This window comes from Chaetodon trifascialis, chromosome 1 (assembly GCF_039877785.1).
Source record: "Chaetodon trifascialis isolate fChaTrf1 chromosome 1, fChaTrf1.hap1, whole genome shotgun sequence".
In the NCBI taxonomy this organism is placed as follows: domain Eukaryota; kingdom Metazoa; phylum Chordata; class Actinopteri; order Chaetodontiformes; family Chaetodontidae; genus Chaetodon; species Chaetodon trifascialis.
Window position 1 is genome coordinate 17,809,434 of NC_092056.1, and position 20,271 is coordinate 17,829,704.

The 20,271-nt window shown below is 43.8% G+C and overlaps 1 protein-coding gene across 1 annotated transcript in view; it reads right to left on the reverse strand.

The window, feature by feature from the left end:
- Positions 1-20,271, reverse strand: part of elp4 (elongator acetyltransferase complex subunit 4) — a 55,036-nt gene that overhangs the window by 26,298 nt on the left and 8,467 nt on the right. Inside the window, exons 5-9 of the mRNA XM_070961387.1 lie at positions 19,285-19,421; positions 16,405-16,489; positions 13,605-13,793; positions 8,740-8,848; positions 6,389-6,495 (exon numbers count right to left, since the gene is read on the reverse strand). Of these exons, the coding sequence (XP_070817488.1) occupies positions 6,389-6,495; positions 8,740-8,848; positions 13,605-13,793; positions 16,405-16,489; positions 19,285-19,421 (627 nt within the window). The remainder of the gene's footprint in view (positions 1-6,388; positions 6,496-8,739; positions 8,849-13,604; positions 13,794-16,404; positions 16,490-19,284; positions 19,422-20,271) is intronic.

Below are 20,271 nucleotides of genomic sequence, written 5' to 3' on the forward strand. Positions count from 1 at the left end.
TTTTCTGCTCCCTCTCCACTCAGCTTAAAAACGTACTCAGCTGGCTGATGCCAAGTTCACGTCATGTGGGATGGAAGGTCATAAGACAACTCGAGATGTTTGAATGATGGCAGAGGGTTAGTAATACAGGACATAGTCAATCTAATGCTAAATGAATGCTTGATTATCTTTAACAAGGGCGTTTCGGCTGCCATGTTTGTTTAGCTTTTTTGGCATTTATTTGAGGATGTGCAGCCTGCGTTAAAGCAGTCCAAGGACTGCGTCATTTGGGGTGTGTTGTTGTTCAGGTACCGGAGAGATGATGAAATACAATCCAGGTAGTCCAGTTTGAGACAAATGAGGGGGCTGCATTTTTTCATGCAGGGCTACTGTCGGTTAGAATGCAGCTGCATTCTGAGTGAAGCCAGATAATACAACTGCAACGCTGTGTAAAACATAAAACAGACCATGATAACTTGCTAAACCTTTGTGACATATACTCAACGGAAAACAGTACAAAGACATTATATTTAGTGCTTTACCCCATCAACCTCATTGATTTTGTAAACAAATGCTTATTGATATGAATTTAATGCAGCAACACTTTTTAAACAAGTTGGGACAGGAGCAACTAAAGACTGGCAAAGTTGTGGAATGCTCCAAAAACACCTGTCTGGAACATTCCACAGGTAAACAGGTTCATTGGTAACAGGTGATAGTATCTTGGTTGGGTATAAAGGAGCATCCTGGAAAGGCTCAGTCGTTCACAAGCAAGGCTGGAGCGAGGTTCACCACTTTGTGAACACATGATTGTATAAAGGACATTACTACATGGGTTCAGGAGCACTTAGTAAAATGCAAGTGAAGCTTTACACAGCATCCCAACTTTTTTAGAATCATGTTTGTCAGAGCTTTCAGGAAAATCTCAGGTTCCCTAATTTTAACTCTGACTTGGATGTTGGTCTGAAAAAATCAGAAACTATGATCACAATAACTCCTACATTTATCAATGTGAGGTTTAAATCTGGCTTTGGACCTTCATCATGCGTCATCCTGCTCTCACTCATCTTTCTTTTACACACTCTCTCCAATGAGGACACAGGAAAAACAAACATGAAAATCATTAAAATAACACTGAAAGTTCTTAAGCCTACAAATATTTCCTTAAAGCCAATACATGTGTGCAGACAACGCAGCCACCCAAGTGACAGAGCTCGTCAGTGCAACAGACACCTCCAAATAGCCTCTCTCAGAGAAGACTAATTTGACACAAATCCCTGTCTTATACTGTATTTGACCCTGTGACCTGCTGCTGGCACCCCGGTACCCCACAGGCACATTGCCTGTCAGTTTAAAGGGTCAAACAAAGGTTAGGAGAATGTAATTGCGAACCATCTGCATTCTTCAGAGCTTCATCCTCAAAGCATCTTGCATTGTGAAACGAGTGACAGAGGCCTGTGTCGGCTTAATATGAATGAGTGAGAAAATTCTCACACACATCGCGTGTTACATATGTGCATGCGTGCGTTTCTCAATAAGTACGTGCTTGTGCCGCTGCATGAATGTCAATATCTGTATGTGTGGGAGTAAGCAATGTTTGTGTGTGTCTATGAGTATGTGTTAATCTTGTCTAAACACCTAACACTCCCCTACCTGCTCAGACAGGGCTATGGGTTAATTCTGGCTTCAGGCGTCATGGCTAATAACTGCTCATCAACCGCAGCTTGAACTCTCGGAAACGTCAACTGTTACCGCAGTAACCTTATCACGGAACCAACAGAACATTGATGACGGTGCTGAGTGTGGGGTTGGGAATGAATGCAGTAAAACCTCTCAAATGAAGAATAATTAATTACTTCTAAAAACTGAATACAGCAACATTTATTGACAAAACCTGTGCTCAATGCGATGGCAAACAAATACTTTTCCGCGTTCCTGAGGCACTAGGTGATAGAAGCATGAGTCAAACAGCAGTTAAGAAATTAGTTACCAGCATGGCTCCATGCACAGCTGGGGTGACATGTAGCTGCATGACCCAACTGCTGAGGAGCTTGCGCTGTCAATCACCTGTCACTCACCACCAGCATTTCACAAATTAATCCTGATAGATGATACACAGAGTGAGGCTTGATGCGGTGCATTTAAAATATGGAAAAGGAGTCAAAAGTTGAAGGAAGCGCAAAGCAGCAGGAGCGGTGCTCTATCGTGACCACGATGGATGTGTGGAAGAAGACAGACTGGGAGCACGGTGGAAAAAAACTCAGTAAGAGAATGTTGTATTATGTGGCCCCGGGCAGAGGAGTCCTGCAGCTTGAGTAAATGAGGTGATTAGCAGGGATGGTGTGAGCTGTCACACTTCAGACACTGGGCTTAGAATCCAATCACCATCTCATGTGTCAATCAGTAGCCCACCGAGGCAGCTGACCACCAGGTCAAACAGTCTATGATGAGCCACGTAGACAGACAGACGGGATTCCTGCATGCAAACTTCGTAACAGGCATACTGACACAGAGACACAGAGCCAACGTGCACTCATACCTTTGTGACACCTCCAGCTAAGGTGAGGTGCAAATTAATGACAGCCAATCACGGTGCCAGAGAACACAACACGAGAGCATAATAGTGTATAACAATGACTAATCTGTTTTGATTGATTTGATGCATGACTGGTGATATGATACAATGTTCTCTGGGAAATTCCCTGACACATAGCAATGTGTCATGGCCAAGGATTGTGATTGACATTTGACTGGCATTTCATATACGTGTTCTTTTATGTCAACAATCAAAGCTATTTCAGAAATCTGAAAAGTAATGGTATGTGGGCAATATAAGAGTATGGTTACCATACAACAAAAAACTCCAATAAAGCTCCTTAAACAAGGGAAGCAGACAAAGATTGATTTTACAATGTGCTGCTGGGATATATGACACAGTATCCAAGCCCCGCAGGGCTACAGGGTCGCTCTAGAACTCGGCCCCCTGGCCTGCCCAATACAGAGGCCTAATTAAAAGACCACTGAGGATAACCACCTTGACTTTTACGGACCTTATAAATCTATACTGGAGTGGCCTATTCAGGGGGTCACAGAAAGGAGGGGGAGAAGGCCGAAAAAGGGTTAGAAGGATGGTGACGGCTGGTAGAAAAGGGGTTGACCGTGGGATGCGGCGGAGGTTTGTGGGAGCGGGGGGCATTCCTCTCCTCCCCCTCACCTCCTGCCTGAGACAATAGGACTCACTAAGAGGCAAGGACCAGAGGGTGTGATAAGGTAATGATAATGTAATGAGGACCAATCATGAGCCTGAGCTAAGAGGAGGGCCCCTTAATTTGTCTCTAGAGTGGTAGTTCAGTGACAGATTGATTACTCTGAGTGAGAGTGATGATGTGACACATGCAAAACGGATTGCATCTCTGACAGGAAGAAAAAGAGAAAGAGGGTGAGAAATCATAAATCATAATGAAAGAAGAAAGGGAAAGGCCATACAATCCGGTGCTGTGTGTATGCCCCATACCCTATACAGACTGAAAATGGCCGAGTTAATTGAGAGATTTTACACTACGATAGAAAATGAAAAAGTTTGAACCACCCCTTATAGCATTTTTTGGGTATTTCTGTCCTCAGACCTCATCCAATGTGTCTTGGAGGACGTGACAAATGCCCTCTAGATATCACACTTAGCGAGGGCGATGGAGCATTGGTGGTCAATCTGCTGGCAATTTTAGAGTTTTACTAGTGCAGAGTAACTTAGACATTAGTATAATTCTGGATCAGTGTATTACAAAAAATAATTCTGGTATCACTATTTCACAATTTAAGTGCTTTTTTGCTTCTTGTGTGGGTTACTCTGAGGGGATGGTACCTGGTCAAGACCAGACTTTCAGGGTCTCAAGCATCTTTCCAAACATGACAGCAGTGGGAGTCATCTGGACAACGTGGCAAAATTGGGCTTTCTTGCCAGACACAAACAGGGAATTGAACAGCAAAATCAACAAGTTGAGGAGAATAGGTGGGTGGCTCAGTGGAGTAATAACCTTTTTTAAACTGTGTGGAAAATGTGAAAAGGTGCTACATGGCACTGTCTGCACCCTGGGATTTTCCAATGGATATTTGAAACCATGTGTGAGGGTAACTAAAGACTCAGGAAGCACTGTGACACTCAGCCAGTTTAAAGGGACCTCTAGCACAATTCAGAATGAGCTGCTGAACTGCAGAGGTGTACGGGGAGGAAACTGAGATGTTGCTTTACCTAACTATCATGGCTAATTTAATCTTGCATTATCTATTGCAGTGTATTGTGCAATGCATCATTTTTTGTACTTAATGATGTTATTGTCATTTGATGTTATTGTCCTGTTTATGTGCTTGATGCCATTATTTGACCTTGTCTTGGCTAGGTCTGACTTGTACAAGAAGTTTTAATCAGCCATTGCTTTTCAATGATAATGAAATGACTTACGTGTCATGCAAATTACTGATGCTTGTATTGAGATTTTATTTATTGATATTTGACATTTTTTGGAGTTTGTGCAAGTTGAGACAGATGTGAGCCTGTCTAGCACCATCAAAAGGGTGCTGGAATCACAGTTAGAGGGCAAGTTGATGGCACAAACCTATGATGGTGCTGCTGTGATGAGTGGGAATGTCTACGAATGTCACCATGTTGACCATTTTGAGGGTGTTTTTTGCAGAGTGAACAACCTTCCACACAGTGCAGTTTTTGGAGAAGACAAAGCCTCCATCAGTGAGGCATTCAGGCTCTCTAAACTTTAAGGATTGCACCTTCTCACTGCTACTGGAATTATTTTCAATGGCAGACGTGTATGTTTTCCACAACATTCTGCAAAAACAAGTTTTTTAACTGATTCAGATGAACCGAACGGAAGAGTCACCTATCTGTCACCAGTTACTGTATGAACGAGGCGTCCAACATCTTAATCTCACAGGCTGAGCAGCGACTTTCACAGGGTGACCACCTTATTGCTGCTAAACTAGCTGACAGCTCTTTTTTCTCAGGGAATGAGCTGATTGCGCAGCTCCAGGATTTACTGAAAAGTTTGCCCACAGAAAGGACCACTTTCCTTTCTCTTCAAATCTTATCTCTTCAGCTTAGAATCACTTAATCGCAAGATTTTCAGTTCATCTTGCTCGTATAGGAAGTATTTGCAATCTGATTACATCAGGTCAATTTTTCACGGACAATATCCAGTTATGTGCTACACGAGCAACTCCGGACAATGTTTGGACCTGATTCTCCGATGAGAAACATGACGGCTATACTTATTTGCCCTTATTCATGGGGATGTCCTCCATTGTCCTTCAGTCCTCTTCTGCTCTCCTCCCTCTCGCATTCAGTTCAAACATGGGTTTACACCAAATGCCACTCCTCGTCTTCTCCTATTGCTATCCTTCGGTGTGCAAGCAGTGTTTGTAAGACTATACACTGCCGCATTTAATCTACTCCTGCAGTGTCTTGTAGTCATGCCACAGAAGAGTCAAATATTAATTATCATTATTGAAGGGATATAAAACTATTAAAACTGTGCCATTTTCTGATCCTGCATCTGTGCAGACTGTCCCACCACTTTTTCAACCTAAAAACACCACGACACTGGCATTTAATTAGCTTATAGGCTAGAATAAAATGTAGAGCTGCTGTCTACTTTTGCTCCTTTTTCTCATGTGGTCATGGCTGTTGCCATCTGGGGAGTGAAAGAACAGCGACCTGCCAGACAAAGAAAGCAGGACCTCCTGCATGTACATATCTTGTGCTCTTGAGAGCTACAGTGGCCTAAAATGTTTTTAATAGGGTGACTCTCTTTGTTGCGGTCTATCCTGGATGGCTGGGGACATGTTCATGCATTAGTATCATAAGTGCTGATTAATTCATACTTCTTTAGTATATAAAAATAGAAATACATTTAACTTAAACTGCCACCTCTTTTTGCATATGAATATAGAGACATTTTTCTCACTCTGTTGCCTCTTGACTCACACTGGAGTAAGTGTGGCAGCAACAGTGTATAATCAATAGCTTCACCTTTGATTTTGACACCCAATAACAGACAAATGGAAACACAGGCTGACAGAACTTGGCCAACAGAAGAGACTTCTCTTTATCATCAGCACTAAATTTCAGCACTGATATGAACATGAAGAATGGTAACAAATGTAATGGCTTTCTTCATGAATAATTACTTACTGCCTAAATTCAGCTCTTGTTTCAGGTTAATGGTTACATGGCAAGTTATAAAAACACATTTGAGAAATGAAAATGGGGGCAACAAAATAAAACAAAAAATCTGACTGAAAGACAGCATTAAATATACAACAAGAGGGTAGAACCTCTGAACACCATGTCTCGTTTATGGAGAAGCCCTGGGTATGCTGAGTAACCTTGACAACATACCTCAATAGTGAACTGTTTTCTCTTGAGCTTGAAGGCCAGGTCCTTGTGGTCAGGGAGTTTACTCGCCAGACAGTTCAGGTGAGGTACTTGGTGCACATGTAGAAGACCTGTGAAGGTCAGTGGAAGCAGATTGTAAAAGAAAAGTACAAATAAAATATTGCACTCATATCCCCAATATGCATGTTATGTGTTAAACTGTGCCCACAAACAACATAGTGTGCACTGTTTTTAAAATGCAAAAAAACTTCTTGAAAGAGTGCAACTTATCTTGAGGGTTTAAATTACACACAAGATTCACTATGAACTACTACAAGAATTCAGGAACACTATTTTGCTCAATATACGCTCAACATACAATATCTTAAAGGAAGATTACTCTAGTCTAGGGGTGCATCATAGAGTTCATATATGGATGATCTGCTTGCAAAATACATTTGAAAATGTATGTCTTCATTTGTTTTATACAGAATAATTTCTTTTTACATGTAGCAACTGCTAAGAAAATTCAAATGAAAAATACTACTCCAATTACTGTCCATTTAAATCAGTTTTGTGATGTCTGAAGGGAGCTGTTTCTCTCTTGATACCTAAGTTGTTTTTTTACTTGAAGCAAGTGTGACAGTCAGCATATTAAAATGAAGATCTGATGGATTTTTTTTGAGTGTTTGACAATGTTGCACTAAAATCAACATTTTCCTCAGTTTATTTGACACAAACTGAGAAGAAATAACTTGTTATCAGATATCAGTAAGCATATGGGCATTGCTGCTCATTGATTTTCCCCTACAGACTGGAGCATGGGTGTACTGTAAAGGAAATTTGTCAATTAAAGGACACACAAGAGCAATGAGGGACAGAGAGCAAACATACGAGCTCGGGATTCCTGCAAAGAATGGGAGGAAGCTTTGGAGTATTTTTTACCCTTAGCTTCTCATTTCCTGTCACCACAAAGTTACGATTTCATAAAACTGTAAAAAGCACTGTAGAAGTAGGGTGGTATAAATGAGCGTGAGAGAGAAAAGACGGGATCGAGGGAGTAATGGAGAAAGGGAGACAGACAGAGAAAGTGGGGGATGGTGGGTTCTCTCCTCTGTGCACTTGGGTGATTTCCCCTTGCCTGATTTGCAGTGACAGGCTTCCCAGCATGCTTTGAGCAGCCCTGAACTGCTGCCGCAAACACGCACGCACGCGCACCCGCACGCACTCTCACACTCGTACCAGATGCGTTTGCACTCATGAACACACATCAAAACAATCATGCACATAAATGCATTTCATAACCCAACCAGAATTTCTCTGGCTGGTTAAACAGAGGGCAAATATTATTCTTGAACAAGAAATTCAAACAATGTTAATTGCAAATTCCAAACAACATTTTTGTAATGCACCATTATTTAAAAAAAATGATGCACTACAACACTCGGATGTTGAATGGGTTTACATGCCTCCTGCCTTCACAGTGCAGAGGAATGCGATCACTATGGGCTGTATTAACTAAATAAAACACGCTGTTGGATGAAACCAAAATCTGCCATTGAATGTTTTTACTACTCATCTCTTCATCTGTCACAACGGGGCTGTCTAACCCGAGGAGGGGAGGGAGGGGAGAAATGAGAGGAAAAGCGCAAGAGTGAGTGGGAGAGTTCGAGAGGCACAGCTAAAAATACCCCACTCGCTTATACTGACCTTTATGCGTGAAGAGTGTGATAGAGTGATAGAAAAGAGGGAAGCAAACGGGAGAAAGAGGGAATGGTAAGGCCATAAAGGAAAAGTGACGGTGAGGACCGGGAGAGCTGGGACAATCTATGTTGCACTCCCCCTCCTCTTTCTTCATTTCTGTCTCTCCAATCGTCCCTACCGGTGTCCTCTTCCCTGACTGAAAGCCTTGCCCTCTATTTATTAGCAGTGCATGCTGGCCATGGAGACATTGAGCGAGGGATAGAGAGATAGAGGCAGAGAGGAAGAGAGAGTGATGGTGAGAATATCGATTCCCCAGTGTTGGTCTGCTCTGCTCCAAAGCCTCAGGGGTATGGGACTGGGGATGGAGAGGGGGCGAGGAAAGAGGGAGAGGGAGGAGAGGCTCTGCTGGAGGGGGGGAGGCAGGGATGGAGGGGGTGAGGGTGCGAGGGAGAGGGGGTACAGCGTGGCAGCTGAATCCCCCCCGGCCTGTCTACTGAGGAGCACGTCTGATTGAGCAGCAGCACACTAACATGCACTGACAGCCTGGCCTGCAAGGGGGCTGCCCTGCCTCCATCCACAGCCCAGCCCCAGTCTTAATGCACTGCCTGCGTGTATGTGTGTGTGTTTGTTGGAAAAGAGACAGAAAGATAAGCGAGTGTGTGTGTTCTTACCATGGTAATCTTTGTAGAGTGGGTTGGTCTCTCTCTCAGAGCCTTTGAATGATTCCAGGGCTATGGCATTGTCACATAGCCTGGTTATGCTGCCCATTAGAGCTCTGTCCTGTAGGACCGAGAGGGAAGGAGGGAGGGAGGGAGAGAGAGAGAGAGAGAGAGAGAGAGAGAGAGAGAGAGAGAGAGAGAGAGAGAAACATGAGCAGGTAATTAAAAGCCTCCTGACGGGCCATCAGTGTTGCAATTAAATTAGGTCATCATTTCCCGTGGCCAGGTCATTTCTGCCCCTTTGCTTAGGTGAGAGTGATGAGGTATAGAGGGGAAAGAGCACTGATAGGGGTTACAGGTGATGGCGGGGAAGGCAAATGGACATACACCTTACATCAGGCATACATCTACAAAGGTGGCATGGAGAAAGTCCGGGGCAACACACAAATGATTTTACTTCATCAAACAACAATTTTGGTGAAAAGGCTCATAGTTGGTGCACAGTCTCAAACCTGCACACAGCAGGGGAGGAGAGGGGGGAAGTGGGAGACAGCAGCAGAGGCTCGATGGGGAGAGCTCCCCCTACTGGTTAGGTTAGTGACTTGACAACAAAGAGGACAAGTCAGGGGTGAATACAGTAGATAGAGAGAGTGTAGAAGAAATATACAAAAGGGTGGAGGCAGAGGCTAAAGGGAGTGGAGGGGAGGGAGAGAGAGGGGGACGCTGGGATGGAGGGAAAGAGGGAGTCCTGCATTATTAATCCCTCTGCCTCTTGAATCATTCACATCCTTCTCTCTGTGTTGGCTGCCACCGCCTAATGCAGTTTTCATGCCTTCATGTCTTTTCCCCACTCTTTCTTCTTCCTTTTCATTTTTGTCCTACTTTTAAAGTATGCATATCCCACCAGTCAGGGCCACCCGCACTTACAGGGTATCTGAGGTCACCCTAATGCAGCAATTAAAGTCAGCGTAAGAGTTTGGCTATAACAAATTATTCAAAACACTAATGGTACAGTATGGCCATGGTGTCTGTGCAAGTGAGACGGTGAGTTGAAACTTTATCTGTGCTAGTTTGTCTGGGCCATAATAATTCTTCTATACTTACTTAAATACAAAGATGAGGCCTCTTGACAAAGACTCAAAAGTTTCAAAGTCTGAGGAATCCAAAGTGTCGACACAGAGCTGCTCAGTACAGTGGCAGAAGGGCAGCATAACTGCAGTAAGACATGCATGTGCTCCACTGCTCCTTCAGTTTCAGGCGGTGATCTGGGAAACGCTCACCTCAACTGTACATCTTTATTTTAAGCTTATTTATAATAGATAAGGGACTCAAACAAGAGTCACTTCAACTGTAACGAAAGTCTGCGCTGGCTCAATTAGCTCAGATTCCATCAGTGGAAATCCTCTGAACGCCCAGGGCCTAGCTGACTATCACTGGATGACCCTGCAGTATCTCACCTTGACTAAACCACAGTCCCTTCATGTGCCCAGTTACCGAGGAACCACAAATTTTGATCACAGTTGACTGGCTCGACAGGTGTTGTTTAGTTGTATGGCTCGGTGCTGTACGTGTGTTTGTTTGAAAATGTATGTCACTGTGCGCGCAGGCTCGACCCAAAATTCAGTACATCACTATAAAGGAGGCAGGGACGACTTTTCCATCTGTCTGCCGTCTTGGGAGAGTAGAGCCTATATATGACACAAAATAAATGCACATCACTTTCAAGGCTTTCGAGTTTTCTCTAAAAAACGTGCTTTCGTCTGGGAATACAAACACAATTCGTCCATTAAAAACAAATCAAACTGACATGACAGTTATAGTGACCATGATGATCAGTTATCAGTTACAAGATTCATTTATGTATCATTCTACAACACCAGGCTGTATAACGAAATGCAAGTTGTAGTCTCTTTATACTACTAACAAAACAAAAATGACATAACTGGATGAATAAACAATAAGACATAAAATAACATATTTTTTATGGTGGAGTGCAGAGGATGAATTGAGGAGCCTGAATAAAGAAGTAGTCTGGTGGTACGGCAGCAGATATGGCAGCAGGGTGAAGGCTGTGGCTAGGATGAGTACTGTCTTTTAGTGTTCTTGATCTGGATTAAGACCTGCAATGTATATATACTTAAAAATATAGACGCTATTTTACAATTCAGAATCATAAAAAACAGATTGAGATGGAAAAACTACATCTGGAAATTTGCAAGCAACCACTAAAGCAGGGTTTCTACCCAAAGCACCTCCAACAACCACTTTTCAAGGAACTAAAACGTTCCTTCAGCCAATTGTCGTCTACCTTTCCACCGCGGTCTGAAGACCCACGAAGATGAAGCACATTAGTCTGCTGATATATGAAAAAGAGACAGCTGTTTTCACCACTTATTTTTGTGTGTGACTATACAACAACGAAACCTGGGCGTTGTCGTCGGCCTATCTGTCATATGCTTTCTTCTGTAACTCCATGTTCAAAAAAAATGGTGGCTGAGATAAAATGCTGCATGTAATAGACCAGTCAGAAATGTTCAGTGCTGCAAGCCTTATCCCAAAGTTGTCGTACTTTTGGAAAGTACAGGTACTAGGCACGTTTTGGGGGGTAAAATAATGTCCCTAAAACTGAATTTTGACCCTGAGGTGAAAATTGACTGAAATCCTCCACAGGTTCTCGGTCCCTGGGGAAAGTTCCTGCGGTGGAAACATGGCTTTAATTTATTTATTTCACATATAACGAAAACTCGAATTTAATGAAGCAAAAACATCTGCTAGTTCAAACTTTGTAAACCAGAGGATTTGCTGCTTTTCTTTGTCATATGTGATAGCAAATTAAACGTCTTTTGGTTTTGGACTGTTGGATGTTGTTTTTGGCTGTGGGAAGTCTTTCATGGCTGATATTTCATTGACTAAACAATGATCGATTAAGCTAGATGAAATGATTTGCTAATGTAAATAATTGTTAGTTGCAGCCATAAAATCTAAATGCATGAAATTAAACAAAAAGGTAAACTGAATACTGATTTTTTCTAGAGGGTTGACGGTTATTAAAGAGAACCTGTAGTGCTGGTTTTGTTGCTCCACCCCAGTACTAAACAACTCCACCTGACCAATCCATATGAGTCTAGAGATTTGCATAGGTCAGGACACCACTTAGTCTGAGCAGCAGGTGAGGTGGATATGGGTGCATTTTTGGGAAGACTGTGTATTTTGTGCTTTGTGTTTACTTGTGGGGATGGGCATGGTAGCAGGAGATAGTAGGATGGAGGAGGACCAAGCTGGGACAAGTCTAATTAATGTTTCAGATGGACTGTGGCAGTGGGCTGCTGTGAGGAGGCTTTCAGTGAGTTGCTCAACTTCCCAAGCTGCTCAATAATGGATAGAGGGTCCAGTGCAGTCTCGGCCAGCTAGCCCACTGCTACGAGTCTAGACAGTCTTCCAAAGGCTACACTAACTAAGCTAATTATCTAAGCAAATACGCTGGCAGAAAGAAGCTCTGCTAACATGTAACTTCTTAAATGAGCAGCATGTACACCTTGGTGACCTCAGCTGATCAATTAGAGTCTTTTCTTATGACAACAACATCAAGTGAGAGTAAACTAATCATAAGGTCATTTCATTGGTGCCCATCTTAACAGCCTCTCATTACCTCTGTGTTGGCTAAGTCACCCAACACCTGATTCAGTCCAAAATTTCCCCCTCTCCTCATCTTCCCCCACTCATTCACTTCACTCCCCAGGGTAGAGGAGGGGGAGGGGACAGATTAAGGGTTTGGAGACCAGGCCAGAGAGGGACAGGGGGACCGCTCCCACCACAGCTGACATCTGCTAGTTAGCCACTCTACCTTTTTTTGACCAGGCCAAGGCCGCTGTGCACTGAGCTTACAGGCTTGGAGCCAGAGCATGTTGTGGCAACACAGCTGTTCTGAAAGTTAAGCAATGACGAACATCAATGTATAAAGGATCACAGATAATGCAGCTTCCTTGCTCTTGTGAATGACAACTATAAAGAAGTAGGGTGTTTAAAGTGAAGGCCAGATAAAAACATTTCGGCAGGAAGTCTCAGATGGCTTTTCTTGCGAGTGTGTTTCTATGGTCGACTGTCTGGGGGAGGGCTGTGGTTTGCCATATGCCTCAGCAGATGACTCCACCTTCACACTGAGAGGCCAGACTGTACACAGATGCATGCACGCGGACTTATACCCCCCCCAAACACACACGTATACACACACTCGCAAACACAGCCAGAGACACACAGCTACAAGGAGGGATATTTGTAAGAGAATAAAAAGCACACACAGGCACACACTCTCACTGTGTGCAGCGTCAAGTAATTAAAAGCCTAAACAAACAAACATAGATTTAGAGGCTTTTGAATGAAGTGTGCACTCGACTGTGTCTGTTGGGGGGACTCTTGAGTGGGGGAAGAGGCCCCTCGCAGGCCTGAGTCAGACCAGGGTGACACTGCATCCCAGGGTCAAGAGGAGGCCCCAAAACAAAGGACTTCAAACTTTGTACCTCATTAATGACCAAGACAAAGCAAAAGCACATGGGCCAAACATCAACCCACGCACAAAAAATCCCATCTATTATCTTTAAATCCAAGTCGATTGAAGCTTAGCATGTATTCATCCCTCTGGTGGCAATCTAAGGTAAGTGGTTTAGGACACAACAAGAGACGATGAGTTATGACTTCTAGACCTTAAACATCATGGTATTCTTGCAGAAATACACCTCTCAGAAAATAATGACTGATAATAACTGTTTCACACTAATCAAAACTTACACTGAATATACTGGTGACATATCGGATCAGCTGATGTCTCGTGAGTGCATTCTGATGCTTGTGATGTTCTCATGGGACAAACATTGTCTTACCTGGATGAGATGTGAGGGCACAGTAACTACTGCGACTGCCAGCGATGACCTTAGCAAAGCACGCAGTCCATACAGAAAAGTAGTGAGGGCGTGGCTGTTTGTAGGGTTGTCATGGCAACACAGGTCATCACCCCACAGAGCTGAGCCAAGAGAGTGAAGCCCAATTCGTAGGATGTTGCGTGACTTTGACTATAAGAAAGACAAAGCAAAGAGAAGAAGTCAGAAATACTAAAAATGTGTAAAAAGTCATGCAAATATGTAATTTTCTCCAGAAGCACTGATGAAGTTTGATTTGAAGTTCTCACAGTGCATCTAAAGATGAATAAGTTGGTGCTTTTGGGTTATTTTGGAAAGGTGCAGTTTTGGGTAGTATTCCCAAACTCTGGGAGAGAGCGACTGGACAGTCTGCTCACCAGCACAGACGATCGGAACACAGTGCCCAAACGTGACTGGACACAACTGCCCAATCACAGAGGCCATCTGACACACGCACAATGGACCTGTCAGACAGGCTTCCAATATGGCCGCCACCCAGAAACCCCAGCACATTCTTGGCACAACAGCGATGCTCTGCAGCCAAGGGGGCCTGGGTAAGGGTGGAGTGCCTTCCCTTGAAATCCCCCCACCCCACCACAAGAGATCAACAGTAACCCACTCTCATGAAGACGAAGAAAAAGTGGCCAAAGAGTAGTGGGATATATATCACTGAAACAGAGAGAATGGAGGAGCCTGTCTAAACTGTGAGAGGTTTTTAACCTTTGGTACAATTGCCTTTTATTTGGGGTTTTCTTCAGGATAGTTCCTGATTGCTGAGGTGAGAGCCAAGAGTGATTAACAAAGCTCTGGCATAAAATCTGCTCACTTTTTCCTTTTTTTTCCCCCAGCCTCTCCTCTCCTTTATCCCTCCCTCTCTATCATCTCCTCCGCCCCGCTCCCTGTCGCTTCCTCTCCCAACAGTATGACCTAAGCTTCATTTGGATCTAGATCAGAATCACAGGCATCTAAGAAAAATAAACCCCATTGTTTCTGGAGCTTTTCACAGTTGGCTCATAGTTTCCCAAAGGAGGACTCTCACACTGGACTCTACATTCATCCTCTTCTACACCTTTCAACATCAATGCTGCAGCTTTATACCTTACTATACTTACATATTAGTGCAGTGCGTTGTTTTTCTTCGATATGTCCTTTCTTTGTTTAACAGGCCTTGCCTACACAGGTCTGGGGGGGCACAGAATTAGAAATCTATTTCTATGTCTGCAGCTCAGCAGGAGGGAACTGTGGTAACATGACTGTTGCTGTGGCATCAGGAGGGGAGGCCAAACTTAACTCCTATAGTTTAGCCTATAGAAAAATCAGGGAACAGTGCCAGTAGAGTCCAGCCAAGGACCAGAGGCCAGCCATATAGGCTGCAGCCAGCCTGGGACCACAACCTAATCACCAGCCAGTCTCTATGGAGGCTCACAGTCCTGCTGCCGCCCCTGTCCCACTCATCTCAAAAGACTCCCAACAATATGCTTCAGGGAGTTTAATCCTTGTTCTAATCTGTAATTTACATAACACAGTTTATGTAAAATCTGCATCTTGTTACCAGTCCATGATGGCAGATTAACAGATAAACATATAAACGTGCACACACTGACTATCACCCATATTGGGCATTCTTGTGCCAGAGCCCATGTCGCTCTGTGCTGGTCTGCATTCCTGGACTGTGCCAAAAGCATGTCAGGCGGCCACACTGCTTTAATGATGTCAGCAGTTAATCTGGCATGTGAGTGACAGCGCTCAGGGAGGGAGGGTGGGGGGTACTGGAGGTAAATCCTGTGTGTGAGTGACAGGGGGGAGAGGTGGCTCCAGGTGACGAGCAGAGGGGTCACCAAATGTAGGTGAATAAGGCGCCCACGCATACAAGCATGCACACTAATACTGTATACATACACATCTATACGGGCATATCAGAGATTTAACAGGATTACACTTGGCCCTGTGGAAAACAGACGGGGCCATGGATGTTCCTGGCATTCTGTAGAGGACTGATGATTGTTAAAAAGATGTATGTCAAAGGTAAGACACACACAGCTGAGACACACAGGTGAGACTAACCCGAGCAGGTGAGAGGGGGGTAAACGGATTCAGGAAAAGTGTTGGTTGGAAGGCGACAGAAGAGCTAGATGCAGATCTGGTATCTCATTAAAAAAATGCTCCTTTACAGTTTGACTGGGCTCACAGTAATTAGGGAGGCTGCAGACATTTGCAACCCGAACACATTAACAACAGCAAGTCAAGAAGTTCACCTTTAATGACATTCAGCAAATGTCAAAGAAAAAAAGCACACCTGCCTTCTGTGTTGCATCACCGCTCGCAGCAGCTCCCTGCATGCCTTACTGCATTCCAGCAATGCTTTTTGTCAATTAGAGAACAAAAAAACAAACCCACAAACAGCAAGATGCTGATTAAAAGTTGTGGATTTGATTACAGGAACTGATATGTGAAATATCAAATATGGAGTGAAACCAATAAACAAATCTTACGCCCTTATCAAGCATTTTTAACGCTTTAATGGAATGAGGTAGTGATAAAACTTAACATGAAGAGATTTGTGGCCTGAAGTGGAAAACTTTTCTTGTTCAACTGCTCTGTCGGCCATTTTAGCTGTAAACACACACACAGAGTCACAGTATGATGAGAGGTGAGAGGACGTATCAGTGAAGAAGGCTGCCGATGGAATATGTGGCAAAAAAAACGTGTGAATTCAGGTGGAACGAAACAAATGCAAAGCATTCATTCATTTCTTGGTTCTTACCATGGGAGCAGCTACATCAAAGCCCTCCCTGTGTATGACCTCCTGAAGGGACTTCAGCAATGCAGCATAAGACTCAAGCATGGTACTGAAAAGAGCACGGGACAGAGGAGAAAGTGGAGAAGATGACCAGAAAGAAAACACAAAAGGGTTACTTAGGACGTGTAAACTGTAACTGAAACCATTTTGATAAAACTGGGCCAAGCCTATCACCGCAGTAGCTTAATCCTCTGTGACTGCAGTATGTTCCTCCTGACTGTGCTTTTCTGGAGCCACTGAAGCAGACAGATGATCCATATCAAGAGATCCAATTAATTTATTTGCTTGATTAAATTACAACATGACTGGTTCTCTGTCAGCTCCCCGAGGATCTGATTGTGCAGAGACAGACAGACAGACAGACAGACAGACAGACAGACAGACAGACAGACAGACAGACAGACAGACAGACAGACAGACAGATGAGACGTGTGTATGCACAAACGTACACAGAACAGTGGTGGTGGTGGTGGTGGTGTGGGGGGATTAATGGGCTGATATCTAAAATAAACAGGGAACAGCATTTTGGTGTTTAATCAGGGGTAAGATGTGCACCACTGACAAAGGGCATACAGTACCATCAGAGCAACATTTAGCCATCAGCCATCACTGCTGAGCTCTCCATGCGCCTATAGGATGGCCAATAGGAATGTTAAGCCTATCTTTTTACACAGGTCCCCCCACTCAAGAACACTCCACCACTGTAATGACCACTCTATAGTGAGTCACAGTGGGCTGCTGTGTCAGTTGTCAATTCGACCTGCAGGCTACAAAAGCTGATACACATAGATTGGTCACACGCCAATAGCCCTGCATAAAGAACAGTAATACATACTCGTGTTGATTACACTTGCGCCAAGTATATCCATGTACTCTATTTCAGTTATTCAGCCCAACAATGGTGCCTCCTGACCCCGCTGGGCCTAATGATAGAGCTGGTTTGGTGAAAGAGGGACACCTACCCTCCATGGCCTGTCTGCCCATGCCCCTGATCTGAGGTAGGGGGCTGGGATGGTTTGACGTGCAGTTGAGCAGGAGGTTGCATCTGGTTGGCAGCCATTGTGTGGGACGGCATTGTGTTTTAGCTACCCCTACTGAGCACCCCTCATTCAGGTACCAAAAGGGTCTAGGTGCTTAGCTACAGGGGCTAGTACGTCAGCTAATTAGGATCATACACAGGGAAGCTTCTTTATCTCAGTGTTCCTCTTTCAACGAGGGAAGAAAGGAGGAGAGAAGGGGGGACGCTTGGTCTTAAACAACAGGATCTGTATCACCTAGAGAGCAATTTGTGCCAATTATGCCTTCAAGTGAAACGGAGCAATTTAACAGCTAGGGTATCAACATGGGGCTGTGGACACGTGCAAGGGGGAGTAGCCTGTTTAGGAGTGTGTGTGGTACATGTGCGTGTGTAATGTGCCGAGTGTGTGCGTGCGTGCGTGTATGTGTGTCAGTATTGGGGCGGGGCCGGGGGCACAATGGTGTGGTGCAGGTGTAGTTTCCTGCTGTCAAAATGTCTGTGAGACCTATAACCCATTCAGACGGCACAACGCCGCCTACATCAATGGAGAACATATTTCATTCTTTTGTTTGTTCCCTTTTAACAGACATTATTAAGTTATGAACCGATACTTCATCCACTTCACAGTCGACACTTGTGAAAAAGTATCCTTTAAGCTGAACAGCCACAACATTTAATGTGTTTGCATGGGTGCTCTGTTAAACAGCCTGTTTGCTGAAATAAAAGAAGAGGGATTCTATAAAGCCTCCTCCACATCCTCTGTGCTCCAGATTGCTGTATTTACTCAGTGTGTGTGAGTGTGCCTTCGTGTGCCCTTGTGTGTTCAGCAGCACTCTCTGAGAAAGAGCCTGCATGACCTCTGAACCCTAAGTACACTCAACGCAGGAGAAATCAAACAGACGCTGAGCAAACAAGACCCTTATTTGAATAGACATACACAACCTTTCCAAGAGGCTGAATATCTTAGGCCAATGGCAAGATACCCAGAATAGAGGCTGAACCTGATTTGTATCAGCTGTTTAAAGGGCAGAACTGCTTAATAGTAGTTTTTAGAACAAATATTTTAAGAAATACTGTTTTGTTGAAACCAGACATTTCATTTAACTATGATGAAAACAGTGGATGCTTTAGCTTTCAGGCGTAATGGTTCACACTTTTTCTTGTTTTTCAATTCAATTCGGTGAATCACAGTAACTACTTACACAACACTTAACAGCTTATTAGATCTGAAACAATTAGCCGATCAATTAGCTGATTGACAGAAAATTAATTAGCAACTATTCTGATGATCGTTTCAGCATTTTTTAAGCAAAAATGTCCCATATTAACTGGTTCCATCTTCTTCAACTCCTGATATGCAAAGATTCACTGTCTTTTTCTGTTTTGTATCATCCTGTCATGAGCATTTTTTACTACTTTTTGACATTTCATAAAGAAAACATCGAGAAATCAAGAAAAGATTAAACAATAATGAAAATAATCCTTACTTCAAACCCAGTTCTTATAAAATTCTTATAAATGAGCATCTCAAACAAAAGGCTCTTCATGATCCTGGTAAGAGCTCAATCTAGTCTTTCTTCCATTTATGTACTTGCTGGTTGCAGGGTTAATACAGTATGTGTTCATTAAATTATGTTGGACTGTCTGCAGTGTTGGTGTATCTGTATTCTGTGAACAATGCCATGTTTGCTTACCTGTGTTCTGCGGATTATGTCTTATTTGTGGAACTGTGTTTTGTGGATGATGTCGGGTTTGTGTGCTCGTGTTCTGCAGATGGTGTCTCATTGGTTTCCATGTGTTCTGTGGATGATGTCTTGTCGTTTTACCTGTGTGTGGGTGAAGACTGGGTGGGATGTTCTGGAAGGTAGAAGCGGTGGCACTTGGCTGCCTGGCGAATTTCTGGCTCCATTGTCTTGGAGACGTCATAGTAGTGGCCGAACCGGGATGAGGATGCCAAGGCACTCTGGGGGGGGTCAACAAGTCAAGGGCATGTTTGAGTATAAAGTAACACTAAAGAGCACTTATATGTATTTTCAATTATCCCAGTCTGACTCTACTGCTTGCTTTAAACTTCTGAGAACAAATGATGTGCATTTAACTAATTTCAGATGAGAATGAAGCAATTCATAACATAAAATAATCTAATTTGGCTTTCTGACATGTTAAATGAGTGTGCTTCACGATACTATGGTAATGCAATTGCATTGTTTATGGGTCATTCCTCAACATTCCTTCAGCAGAGAAGTTAAATAACCACTACGACCACACTCTTAATCATTTCTTCACATAAATGTCCACTTCTGGCTGTGAAAGCAAACGTGTCAGGGACGCCAGGGAAGGCGGATGTTTTCCTGTAGCTGAAAGAGAGAGTTTTAGCTCTTCTCTCTCAGTGAAACCGGGGATTCCATTGTTTGAGGGGCCCTTAATCTACTTCTAATCTGGATTAGGGCCCCCGGTGTGTCCCTCTCCTGGCGGGACGAGGGGGTCAGCAGGGCAGGGGGGTCAGGGGCTCATCTTCTCTTTGTGAGCTAGGCAACCCGCTTAGCGTTCCATCCCCGCCCTGATGGTCTCACCTTTGATCTGATGTCTTCATCGGGAGAGCGACACAGTGGGCTATGCCAAGAGAGGTGTGTGTAAGGGGAAAGTAAGCGTTGACTCTGGGGGTGAATTTGGGATGCAAATCCTCTAGTGGGGCTTACTAGTGGTTTGTAAAGACGATTTTACAGGGGAAGGGGGAGAGGTGAGGAAAGGACACAGATATAAAGAAGTTTCCAGGGAGAGAGAAAGAGGGAGAGGATCCCCAGGGACACACT